Source organism: Lucilia sericata, unplaced genomic scaffold, assembly GCF_015586225.1.
Source record: "Lucilia sericata isolate MDLA Ls3-8-SP2 unplaced genomic scaffold, ASM1558622v1 Contig002302F_arrow, whole genome shotgun sequence".
NCBI lineage: Eukaryota > Metazoa > Arthropoda > Insecta > Diptera > Calliphoridae > Lucilia > Lucilia sericata.
Window position 1 is genome coordinate 21151 of NW_023996118.1, and position 12745 is coordinate 33895.

The 12745-nt window shown below is 33.4% G+C and overlaps 4 protein-coding genes across 5 annotated transcripts; 1 reads left to right on the plus strand and 3 right to left on the minus strand.

Annotated features, from left to right (window-relative positions):
* Positions 1–156: 156 nt before the first annotated feature.
* LOC119613779 (sodium-independent sulfate anion transporter-like) lies at positions 157–2327 on the minus strand. Its single transcript, XM_037969821.1, has 2 exons — positions 2257–2327; positions 157–2196 (listed from the first exon to the last, which is right to left on the minus strand). Exon 2 carries the CDS (start codon positions 2162–2164, stop codon positions 347–349), a length of 1818 nt encoding a protein of 605 aa, XP_037825749.1. The 5' UTR covers positions 2165–2196; positions 2257–2327; the 3' UTR covers positions 157–346.
* A 1901-nt stretch (positions 2328–4228) lies between these two features.
* On the minus strand, positions 4229–6751 carry LOC119613782 (protein ST7 homolog). 2 transcript variants are annotated; one of them, XM_037969824.1, is made up of 3 exons: positions 6416–6751; positions 6155–6346; positions 4229–6062 (listed from the first exon to the last, which is right to left on the minus strand). In XM_037969824.1, the coding sequence occupies exons 2-3, from the start codon at positions 6291–6293 to the stop codon at positions 4618–4620; spliced, it is 1584 nt and encodes a 527-aa protein (XP_037825752.1). In that variant the 5' UTR covers positions 6294–6346; positions 6416–6751; the 3' UTR covers positions 4229–4617. The 2 variants fall into 2 exon arrangements, with proteins under 2 accessions (XP_037825752.1, XP_037825751.1); XM_037969823.1 differs by having other exon boundaries at positions 6410–6751.
* Positions 6752–7401: 650 nt separating this feature from the next.
* On the plus strand, positions 7402–9131 carry LOC119613783 (protein CLP1 homolog). The gene is made up of 5 exons (XM_037969826.1): positions 7402–7611; positions 7668–8220; positions 8283–8653; positions 8715–8848; positions 8913–9131. Exons 1-5 carry the CDS (start codon positions 7513–7515, stop codon positions 9025–9027), a joined length of 1272 nt encoding a protein of 423 aa, XP_037825754.1. The 5' UTR covers positions 7402–7512; the 3' UTR covers positions 9028–9131.
* On the minus strand, positions 9078–9961 carry LOC119613784 (YEATS domain-containing protein 4). Its single transcript, XM_037969827.1, has 2 exons — positions 9346–9961; positions 9078–9285 (listed from the first exon to the last, which is right to left on the minus strand). The coding sequence occupies exons 1-2, from the start codon at positions 9887–9889 to the stop codon at positions 9125–9127; spliced, it is 705 nt and encodes a 234-aa protein (XP_037825755.1). The 5' UTR covers positions 9890–9961; the 3' UTR covers positions 9078–9124.
* Between the last annotated feature and the right edge of the window lie 2784 nt (positions 9962–12745).

Here is a 12745-nt window from a genome sequence, read left to right on the forward strand (position 1 = left end):
TGATTTTTTTTTTTTATTTTTTAAGAATTAAAAAAATTATTCAAACGTTAAAAATTTGAAATATTTTTTTAAACATTTTGATTTTATTTTTTTTTAAATAATAATTTTAACGTTGAATTATTTTTGAAAAATATTTATTTATTAATGGCTCTTTCCGACAACAATATGCAAAGTAATGTTCGAAAGAAATGACACCAACATTTTTTTATATATACAATTTATTACAAAAATTAATTTTATATTTTAATGACCTGAAAACAAACTGTATGCAAGTTTGTTTTGAATATTCTGAAAACTCAATTCAAACCATAACCTTATTTATTCTATTTCACTTAGTTTGACTTAGTTATGACACCGAATACAATGTTGCCTCAGAGGCATTTGTATAATGGTTTTTTAGATATTCCTCAATAGTTTCCTCTAATGATTTGTGAAACTTAAACATATCACGCATTTTATTATTTAAACGACAAACTACACCAGCTGATGATATATTCCAATTCCAGCAGATCATATCACAGTTTAATACTTTTAAATCTTCTCTTAAAGACACAATATTTGCAGCGACTGTATAATCAATACTATTAATTTCCCGGCCGTTGATAACGACTAAATGTATATCATGTTTTTGGTGTAAATTAACAAAATGTAGCACCTTTTCATTAAGATATTCGGCTGAGGCATAGTCCAGCTTTTGTTTAACATCAACCATAGCAAATTCATAATCCAATAATTTATAAATATATAGCCGTAGTTGGGGCCTAGCACTACTATATAGAATGTAGAAAAGATTGGAGGCAATACCACATAAAATACCATATTCCAAACTCCAAAATAGGCAAACAAACAGAGTTACCAAAAATGGTAAGAAATCCTTCTTTTTTGATCTCCAAGTATCATGAATTTTCTCCACATCCAACAGTGATATCATGGCAGCAATTATAATGGCCGACAAAGTAGCTTTAGGTATATAATAGAATGTTTGGGTTAGAAACGCTAAAGCCATTAATACCAAACTTCCAGTTACCAAACCACCCAAAGTTGTCTTAACGCCACTGGCATTATTAACGGCTGTGCGTGTAAATGAGCCGGTAACTGGCATTGACGACACAAAACTACCCATTATATTACACATACCCAAAGCAATCATTTCCTGTGAAGCGTTCACAATTTTTCCCTTGGAAAATGCTTTAGCTATAGCTACCACCTCTAAAATGGCCACCAAAGGTATGGAAGCAAATGAGGCACCCACCGTATTCATCATTTCCTTTAAAGTTACTTCGGTTCCATTGACAGTGGTACCTGTTAGCGGCACCTTAAATGGCGGCAAACCGGCTGTGATATTACCAGTTACTTTAAAGGTTTGAGTGCCATCACGACTTAAGATATAAGCCAAGAAAGTACCAACTATAACAGCCATTGCATTGCGAGACAAAGAAACATATTTCCAAAAGGTTCGATTACCAAAAGGTATATCCTTGACTTTCTTCATGACCAACAATAAGGCTAAAGTAACTAAACCCAATACTGCGTCATTCCAACCAATGTCATTAAGGTGTATAAAGAAATATTTCCAAGCTGGTATTAAATCATTTGAAGGAGCTTTTATGCCGAAAATATTATTAATTTGAGCACTAGCTATCGTTATGGCGGCAGCTGTGGTAAAACCTATAATAACGGGTATTGATATAAATCTTACTAGCACCCCCAGATTTAAAAGACCCAATGCTAATACAATACATCCCGTGAAAAAGGCTATCATAGCAGTATATTCTGGACTTAAGACAGCATAGGGATGGACCATTAAGGCCATAATTGCAGTGGTGGCTATAGTAACATCTTTACAGGAACCAAATATAATGTACATAAAAGAACCCATAAACGCCGAATATAAGCCATATTGTGGTTCCAGACCAGCCACTACACCATAGGCAATGCCTTGCGGTATCATAGTTAGACCCACCGTAAAACCGGCTATAAAATCTGCGAATATAAAACTTTTTTCATATTTCGGCAACCAAGAGATAATGGGAATTTTTCTCGATATTGAGCAGCAATACTTGGCAGCAAATTTTAAGGTCGATTTCACATTTGGTAGTTTTTCTTTGTACAAATTTTCCTCAATATCGGTTGTGGAGCTAGTATTTACACTTGTTCTCTGCATTATTGAGGATTTACATGAAAAATGTATTTTCTCTAAAAGGAAAAAAACTTTAATAAATACGAGCAAATTTTAACTAAGTATTTCAAAATCACATATAGTAACGTTTCAGTTCCCAGATCAATGATAACTAAAAATTTGTATTGACATTTTTTTTGCATCTACGCTAATTGTAAACTACAATAAATAGCTGTTAGATGATAAGAAATTTAAATTGACAGTTATCTAGTTGGTAATAAATGATTTACGACAGTGGTAACGAACGCTCCATAAAGTTACTGCAGACCAGGCATGGAAAATTCAGTACTTTGGTACTTTTTTCAGTAATTTTTGATAGAGAAAAATTCCTCGGTACCCCCATGACTCAATCGGTACTTATTGTAGCTTAAAAATTTTTGGTCAGTAGTCCACACACGTGCTCAACATGTAGAGTACTGTGGCCACAAATGGATCCTCAAAGGTCTAAATATCTTCTTGGTCTCCAAAGACCGCAGTTAAGTAGGCTGATATCGATAATCACTGGCCACTGTAAATTTGGGAACCATGCCAGACGCATTGGTCTCCCGTTCAACGATTACTGTAGGAGTTGTCAAAACGAGGATGAAGAAGAGACTATTACTCATCTTCCTGCTTTGGCGGAGGCCCGTTTTCAGACGCTTGGATCGACCTATTTTGGTGATCTAACCGAATTGTCAAACATTCAATTAGAACGTCTTCTAGAGTTCATTAATTTGTCAAAATGGGTGTGAATCCTATTACTCACACTACTCATCCACGGCAGCTGCCCTGGCTTTCTCATTTCTCATCATCTCCTTCTCTTTGCAACTGTCTCTGTTCTATCACTCTCCTCTATCTCTCCCTCTCTTCTCTTTTCTTCTTCTTACAGGTATTTTTACAAAGGGATCAACATGGACCCAAGTAAAGCCGAAATTGGCTACCTATGTAAACCTAACCTAACCACATAGTAGTCAGTCTGAAGTATAGTCTATAGTCAATACTATAGTCTAGTCTATAGTATAGTCTACAGTCTAGTCTATAGTATAGTCTACAGTCTAGTCTATAGTCTAGTCTACAGTCAAGTCTATAGTCAAGTCTATGGTCTAATCTATAGTCTATCGTATAGTCTAGTCTATAGTCTAATCTATTGTCTATCGTATAGTCTAGTCTATAGATAAGTCTATAGTCTAGAGTATAGTCTAGTCTATAGTCTAGTCTGTAGTTTAGTATATAGTCTAGTCTATAATCTAGTCTATAGTCGAATGGAAAATTACTTTAGTACTCTAAAATGTAAAAAGTACTAATTTTGTTTTAAGTTAGTACTATTTCAAATTTTCCATGCCTGCTGCAGACCGTAAAGTTTGTTAAATAATTTGCAAAAGAGTCGCGTTACTGACTGATTCTTTATTGCACATTCTAAATGGGTGAATCTATAATCATAGTATTTTGATAGTAGATGTATTCGTAGGTTTTAGCCGTTATAGCTTCTCAGATATACGATTTTTAGTATTTAATTTCGAAGGAAAGTACCATGATCACTACTTCTAGACCACTTATGTATGTAAGTATTCTAGTTGAGAAATTCATCCTGTTATAGGTTGACAAATATACGAGCTTTATTACGCGATTTGAATTTTTGGTTAGTTAGGACCGTTTTGCGTTCTTATTATTAACATAAATTGAAATTTCACCACAAATACAAATTTTCAACAAAAATTCAAATTTTAACAAAAATTACACTTTTTTCAGAAATTCTAATTTTTACCAAAATTAAAAAAAACAATAATTAAAATATGTTTAAACAAAAATTTAATTTTTTTCGGAAATTTCAATTTTTATCAAAATTAAAAAATTTTTAAAATTGTAAAATAATTATTTTTTTTAATAAAACAATAAGTACTTGCTGATTTCTGCTGAAGTAATACTAAGATTTACTTTTATTTTGGGAATATGTGTTTTTCTTTTTGTTTAATACAATATTTATTCAATTTTCTTTTTAAATTAAATAATAATAATGAAAACTTGTTTTTGTTTTTCGTTAATATTCAATTTAATTAAAACCAACAGAAGGAATAAATAAAATATTTTGTTTTTATTTTTCATAGGTATAAACGTAAGAAAAATAATAAAAAATTAGTTTAGTGTAAATAAATAAATTATTAGCCGAACGTGTTGTTCAGAAATTAGGAAAATATTTCATTAAATTAGAGTAAAATATATATAAAAAAAAAAAACAAGAAAAATAAGAAGGAATAACGGAAAGCCTAACAAACAATGTATGTATGTGTTTACCTGTATGCAGTATGTAATGTAATAATAATAATAAATGGCTGAAAAATAACCAAAAGTTATAAAATTGTTATCATCGATAATTATAATAATAATTGTGCGAGAGAGTATAAACGTGTGTTATATCGTCATCATCGCCGCCGACGGTGGTGGAGTTGTATTGAGAATGTTTAAACTCTTGACAAATGTTGCAATAGATTACAAGGCCAAAATGCTTCAATGCGTTCTTTGAGCAATTGAAATGGATACGATATCCAGGTAAGTACTGTTTGTGCCAACAAACCCATAGGTTCGGGATACTGATGTGTCAACAAAGCCAGCAGGGCCGTAAAAGAACACAAGCCCGCTGTAAAAAGTATAAAGAACGGTAATTCTTTCTTGGGATAAACGGATACTTCATGAAAGGCCGGTAACAACTCACGATCAGCGCACTCTGTACATGTGGGGTATGGATAGAAGAGATGACCGCGCTCTAAGGGATACGGTAGCATGCGAAATGTGCCCTCCCAAGTACAATGCAGCAGATTCAAAGCACCGTCTATGTTCTTCCAGTGTTTCAAATGGAAGAATGCATATGCCAGAGCCTCGGAATCGCCTCTCTTTAATATATGTTCGGGTGGCAGGATTAAAGGTTTGGTTTCAAGTAAATACTTCGGCACATGAGGATTAAACTCAACGGCTCGATGTATAGCTTCAACGGCACACATTTCTGCCGGGCTCAGGCCTCTCTTGGAGGCGATATCTGGTGAAAACTTATCCGCCACCGCTCTGGCCTTCAGCAATGCTGCTGTATAACAAATGGTAGCCGATTTTGGCAAAGAGATGTCATCGTACTTTGCTAATACTGCTTGGCAATCAGCATACGCCTGCATCTCCAATAATGTTTCAATGAGATTCTCATGAATGTTTAAAACATTCATTATTGAGGGAATTTCCTTTGTTAGGTCGCGAAACATTTTCGCAGCCTCTTTTAACTTACCCAATTTACGGGCACACATCGCCAGACGGCGCCGTATATAAATAAGAACATTTGTGTCTCGACGATGCAGTCCCTCTGCTATGGGTCCTTGATGTTGTGTGAGTTGTGATTTGCGATAATTCTGCTCGGCCACCTTTAAAGCTGTGCGCAATATACGTTCAGCCTCCAGTATGGTAGTTGCTTCCTCTTCCGCCAGCAGTATGTAGGCTGGGGCACATTCTGGATTTATTTCAATTGCATTGTGGGCCGATTTAATACGTTGCACCGGATTTCTTTCACGCCAAGCCGTTTGCATAATTTCATATTCCTCTTTGCGTGCATCACCCTCACACGTAAAAAATGTCTGATGATCTTGGGCCGAAAGATTCATGTCATAGTAGGTCAAGGGTTCTTTGCTGGTCGCCCAAAAGAAACGTTGATACTCGGCACCACGAAAAAGATTTAAAGGATTACGCCATACTTTGCATTCGGGCATTTGTTGACCATTTGCTGAAGTGACACCACCGACACCAGTTGTCCCGTTATTACCGTTTGTTGAGCCACTGCTAGAGCTGCTGCCACTGCCGTTGGTTGTGGAATCACTGGACGAATCACTACCGTTTATCCAAGGACTTATGTGGTTGATGGAAACTTGTTCTGCAAATAGGTATAAACAATTGTAAAGCAGATGTTTTGACAAAGTTTTTGATTTGTTTTTAAGTTTTTTCCAGTCCAACTAACGCACTCACCTATAAATGAAGTACCGTATTTACGAAAATACCACCACTCGAATATCAATATAAGTCCCGATATTAAGCTAGATGTTCCCGTCAAAGCCACATAGAACTTAGGCGTCAAAGTGCTGAGGAACATTGATGAGTCCCACATGACGCCGCTACTGCCTTCCTCTGGCACTTCTTCAATATTTGCCAATATTATGTCTGTTTATACCAACAAAATGAAGAACGTTTTACGTTTTTCTAAAATCCAAATTTCTTTCTTACATTTACTTTTTTTACTCCACTCGACTGCTGGTGGATATTAAACTAAAAAAAAAATATTTTTTTCTTATTCTGCTTCTTCCTTTCTCTGTATTGCTCTCTCGCACTGTGTGAAAAAGTTTTTCTCTATTCGTTTTCTTTAAATGTTTTTTAAATCCATTATTTCTTATTCATTTAAAAGATTTTATGCTTTTAAAACATACACAAATAATTTATTCACTATTATAAATAATTTTTATTAATTGTTGTGTGTACGAAAAACAAAATAAATATTTTGCAAAATTGTATATGAAAATTTCGTTTCGGTGTATACCAGAGTTCTTCGCAGACTATGCAAAATTAACGCCGGAGAAACGCAACATCTCTGCAATGGTTTCAAATTAGCTGTCATCCGGCTAAGTTGTTTTTAAACAATATTTTTTTTCTGTCTCAAATTATTTTAGTGGAAAGATTTTGAATGCAAATTATTTTTACAAGAAACATTTATATATGTGAATTTTTTAAATATTGGAACGTTTTTTATAAGCATTCAACTTTAATCTAAATAAATTGTGCATATTGCAATATTTTAAGATTAAGTTATTATATTATGAAACAATATTTAAACTTTATTTTAAAAAAGTTAATTTTATTTGAAAATTTTATAATACATAATTAAAAATTTAACGATATTTTGTAATGATATATAGCAAAATTTTATAGTAAATATTATAAAAGTTAACAATATTTGTCGATTTTTTAAAAAAAAGTTTCAATTACAAAATTTTTGTATATATTAAAATTTTACAATATTCGCGAATTTTGAACATTTTTCTTAATTATTGAACTTTAAAATATTTGAAAAATTTGTTATGTATGATATAATTGAAACTTTTAAATATTTTAAAATTATGGAAATAAGAACTGAAATGTTTTAAAAAAGTATAATATCTTGAAATAAATAGCTTTTTCTAAATACAGTGTTACACAACTAGCGTTAACATCACTGTTAGTGCAACATGACAGCTGTTTTTTGTTGTTTGTTTTGATTTTTTCCTTTTTTCGAGCGCATTTTTTTTTGTGCCAGTAAAAATTATTTTATTATAATTTCGTAAAAAAAAATAAATATGACTGAGGAAAATAAAAACTATAAAGAATACACATTGGAGGCTGATTCCGAATTGCGTTTTGAAATCGAAGATAAAGATGCTAAAGTGCAAGTGACGGTAAGTCAGCGAAAAATAGATTTTTGGGGATGCATGAAACTAATTTAAGTTTGCAGCTTATTTCAGGATTTGCGGAAATGTTCGGCACCGAATTGGTAAAAAAGAAAAAATATGATTTTGCGGTGGGAGCTAAAGTAGCCATATTCACTTATCATGGCTGTGTTTTACATTTAACGGGTAAAACGGATGTTAGCTATATTTCGAAAGAGACACCCATGGTACAGTACCTGAATTGTCACTCTGCCTTGGAGCAATTGCGTGAGCAGGCCGAAGAAAAAGATGAACGCGGTCCGGTGGCCATGGTAGTGGGCCCCATGGATGTGGGCAAGAGTACTTTATGTCGCATATTATTAAATTATGCTGTGCGGCTGGGTAGAAGACCGCTTTATGTGGACACAGATGTGGGACAAGGAGCTCTGGCTATACCCGGTACCATAGGTGCTATATTGATAGAAAGGCCCGCTAGCATAGAAGAAGGTCTATCGCAAACGGCTCCTTTAATTTATCATTTTGGTTATAAGACACCTTCCGGTAATAGTACACTCTATAAGGCAGTTATAAGCAAAATGGCAGATGTTACACTGGAGTCGCTAAATGTAAATAAAAGAAGTAAGTTGTTTTTACCGCTCTGTATAAAGCAAATTTCATATACATAACTATTAATTTTGTAGCCAAACATTCGGGTATTATTATAAACACCTGCGGTTGGGTGAAGGGAGATGGTTATGCTAATTTAGTGCATACGGCACAGGCTTTCGAAGTGAATGCCATATTTGTTTTGGATCAAGAACGTCTATACAATGAATTGTTGCGTGATATGCCTTCGTTTGTTAAGGTGGTTTTACTGCCCAAAAGTGGCGGTGTGGTAGAGCGTAGTAAAGAACTACGTGCCGAATGTAGAGATCAACGTATTAAGGAGTATTTCTACGGCTCAACAACGCCCTTCTATCCTTTTTCGATAGAAGTTAAGTTTGCAGACTTAAAACTATACAAAATAGGAGCACCACCTCTACCGGATTCATGTATGCCCATAGGCATGAAGGTACTATAACATTTTTGCAATCTAATTTTTATATATAAACAAATTCTTGTCCTTTTTTAAGGCTGAAGATAATAAAACAAAACTGGTAGCTGTTACACCTTCACATTCACTTTTACATCATATATTAGCGGTTAGTTTTGTCGAGAGTACCGAAGAGGATGTAATTGGTACAAATGTGGCAGGTTTTGTGTGTGTGTAAGTTGCTGCAAATCATTGTTTTTTGTATAAAATCTTTAAAATATACCATTTTTTATTGCAGCACCGGAGTTGATATGGAACGACAGGCAATAACTGTTTTATCACCGCAACCCCGTCCTTTACCTAATACCTTATTATTGCTTTCAGATTTACAATTTATGGATAGTCATGCCTAAATTGTTGGCAGTTAATTATAAGTTAAAGAATCTAAAAGAAAACTATTATGTTTTTGTGTATATTATTTTCAAATATATATTTCTTTTTTATCTAACATTAAGTATTTGGAGGTTTTTGTATTTTTGCCAATTCTGCTTTAAATTTCGCTATAGTTTCTCGCGCTAATTTTAGTTTGTCCTTTAAGGTGTTTATTTCTCCTTTTACTTTGTGTTTAACATCCAGAATGTTTTCTAAAGTTTTTTGTTTTTTGGCCTCAACTAGGTAAAAGAATAGAAAAAATGTAATTTAATTAAAAAAAAACGAGCTATTGAACTTACAGTCCGTATCATGGGTATAGGCGCCATTTGTCAGGGGCTGCACATTCATTAGAAAATGTTGCATTAGCTGTGTGGGCTCTTGGAAAACAATTTCCTCATATGATTCTGAAACTAAACCCTTTTTGGGGTCCATTGTGGTGTTGGCAGACAATTCGCCATCGACTATGGGAGACTGAAATAATTTCAGTATGTGATAACAGGTGACAGGACGCTCGGTGGGATCGTGAAAATAAATCTTAATGACCACCTCAAATTCACCCCATCCTGTTTCGGTTATTTCGTAGGGAGGTTTTGTAACAATACGATTGGGATTGGCATAACTTTCGTGCAGTTTAAAGTGAACCTTTTTAACATAAACCGACATGTCCTCATTGTGATACGGCTTGACATACACTTTCCACTGATGTGTATGACCATCTTCCTCACGTTTTTTACCAAACGAACGAGCAATATTACCATAAACAATAGGCTTGACTATAGTAAGGCCTTTAACACGTCCTCCCGAATCTGGTCCAAAGTCTGTGGGTATATTTAAACTGTTCATATTTTGGAAGAAATGAAAATGTTTGTTAAAATTTCAAGCGTTTTTGTCAGAGCCCTGCGCCGACAAATATTATCGGCGGCGGCGACTGACACTAAATATGTCGGCGGCGGCTTAAAATCGACTGTAAGCCGGCTAAGTTTTCAAATACGTTTAGTTTTTAAATTTTCAACGATTTTAAATAAAAACGGAATCCGAGAGATCAGAAAGTGGGATTTTGGAAGCAAATATATTGTTTATAACAACAAAACAGATCAAGCTCAAAAGTAGTGTGAGAAATTATGCAGGGATGAATAAAAAATTCTTAAAAATTAAAAACAAATCCTTTCTCCAAGTTTTACGAGGATCTGCCGATATTTAACGCTATCCTCCATATAAAACTTAAAAACAAAGATATTTTATTTGTTTATTTACTAGCTATAGCCAGTGTGCTGTGCTACCCTAAAAGCAATATAAATAAGAAATTCAATTAACGATTTTGATGATTCTAACTGCAATGGTTTTCCAGATATACAATTTGTTATATATCGGAGATTCCACGCAATTTATTGCAATTTCTCTAAATGTTCTTCAGTAAAATTTGAAGATTCTAGCTCTATTAGTTTCTCAGATATACGAATTTTTCTATTTAATTCATATGGGAGCTCCAAGCCCCCCAGATGAAAGTCCGCCCTTTTAAAGTTCTTCGTGCAAAATTTGAAGAATTTAGTTCTATTAGTTTCCCAGATAAACGAATTTTTGTATTTAATTCATATGGGAGGTTCCGCTCCCCTCATTGGTAGTACCCCAATTTATTACCCAAAATGTTTACATGGATGTTAAAGTTCCTCCAGAACATCATTTAAAGGGATCACAAAGAGATTGAAAAATATTCCAAAAGTTTCACTTTGAAAACATTATTAGAGTGTATGAAAACTCGCAACTCTAAAGGCAGACTATTCCTATTTTAGCGGTAATTTCTTTATGATTAAAATAAGTAAGGAGTAAGTGTTATATTCGGCAAATCATTTGTCGTAAAAAAGCAAATTTCGGAAGTGGTCATATACATTGTATATATATGGACTTTGATCACGTCACCGTGACTTTCGGATTAGAGACTTAAATGTGGAATTGGGTCAATTATGGACAAATTTCTCTATAATTTAAAGTATTTTTTTTTTAAATTCTACCATAAATCTATCATAATGATAACTTTTGGAATGATGTATTAGCTATAAAAGAGGGTTATATTGGCGGACCGATCCTCAAAATTTTATTTTTCATAAATGTAGGTTTCGGTTCCTAAAAATGTTGTTTCTTCGACATCGACATTTGAAAGCCATTTATGTGCGTTGAAGTCATTTTCTGAAGAAGATTTCATATACATATTTACATTACATATTTTCGTTTCAACAAAGTACGTTGAAAACGTTAAAATCAATTATTGAAGGGGACAGGGTCAATTATGGCCTATAGAGATTTCGATTGATATCGAGCCCTTTTTGCAAAATGGACGTAAGCGAGATAAATTTTCGTTCAATTAGGATACTGCGTGTTTAATTTTATGTTTATATATTCAATATTTTAGAAAATTCAAAAAGTACCAGTTAAAGCATGAAAAATTACCAGAAATACTCCAGTTTAAATTTTCATTCACTCAAGTCCCTGATTGCTTAGTTTTATGTTTTTAGGCTCATTATAATAGAAAATTCAAATAGTACCAGTTGAAGAACGAAAAAGTACCGAAAAGTCCCGTTTTATATATATAATTTCATGTCTATAGGTTCAATATTATAAAAAATTCAAAAAGTACCAGTCGAAGAACGAAAAAGTACCAAAAAGTCCCCTTTTATATGTTATCACTTAATCCGGGCTGTACATTCTTAATTTCATGTTTCTAGGTTCAATATTATAAAATATTCGAAGAACGAAAAAGTACTAAAAAGTCCCTTTTTATAGATTATAATTTACTCCGGGCTCTACATATTTATTTTTATGTTTCTAGGTTTAATTTTATGGAATACTCAAAAAGTACCAGTCGGAGTACGATAAAGTTCCCCTTTTATAGATTCTCATTTACTCCAGGCTCTAAGTGCTTAATTTCATGTTTCGAGGTCAAATTTTGTAGCAAGCTCAAAAAGTACCATTCAAAGAACGAAAAAGTAAAAAGTACATGTTTCTAAGTGAAAAAAGTACCAGTCGAAGTACGATAAAGTACCAATAAATCCCATTTTATAGATTCTCATTTACTCCGGACTCTACTTGCTTAATTTCATGTTTCTAGGTTAAATTTTATAGAAAACTCAAAAAGTACCTTAATTATATTAATTTCATGTTTCGATTTCAATATCATAGAAAACTCAAAAAGTACCAGTTGGAGAATGAAAAAGTACCAAAAAATATCACTTGGTACCGGTGTTCCAAATAACACCCCATTAGCATATTTAGTGTTTCTTGAATAAAATCGAATATCCCGTTTTTACCCCTTTTGGTACTTTTTTCCTCCCCATTAACGAAATAAAAATTCTGTTCCAAAAAGTTGCAACATCGTATTGGGATAAATAAACCAAAAACAATGTTTCATAAAAAAGTACCAAAAATAGATACAATTTGCACCCCTTAAACGTCCGAATGTCCAAAAAGTACTCAATTCATATTTTTATTTGTTCGTCAAGTTATGAAGGATTCAAAATTATTTTTTTAATGTTCTCTGGTTTAAAAGTTGGGGTGCAAAAGAAGTACCAAATTACAGTTTTTACCCGTTTATTCCCCAAAGGGGCCGAATTTTAAAAAATTACCGGACACCTGGCCGCTTTTTTTTTAATGAACTTGAAGCTTTAACTGTTTTTGTAACTTTTCTAGTTTAGGAGATTTGAGGTC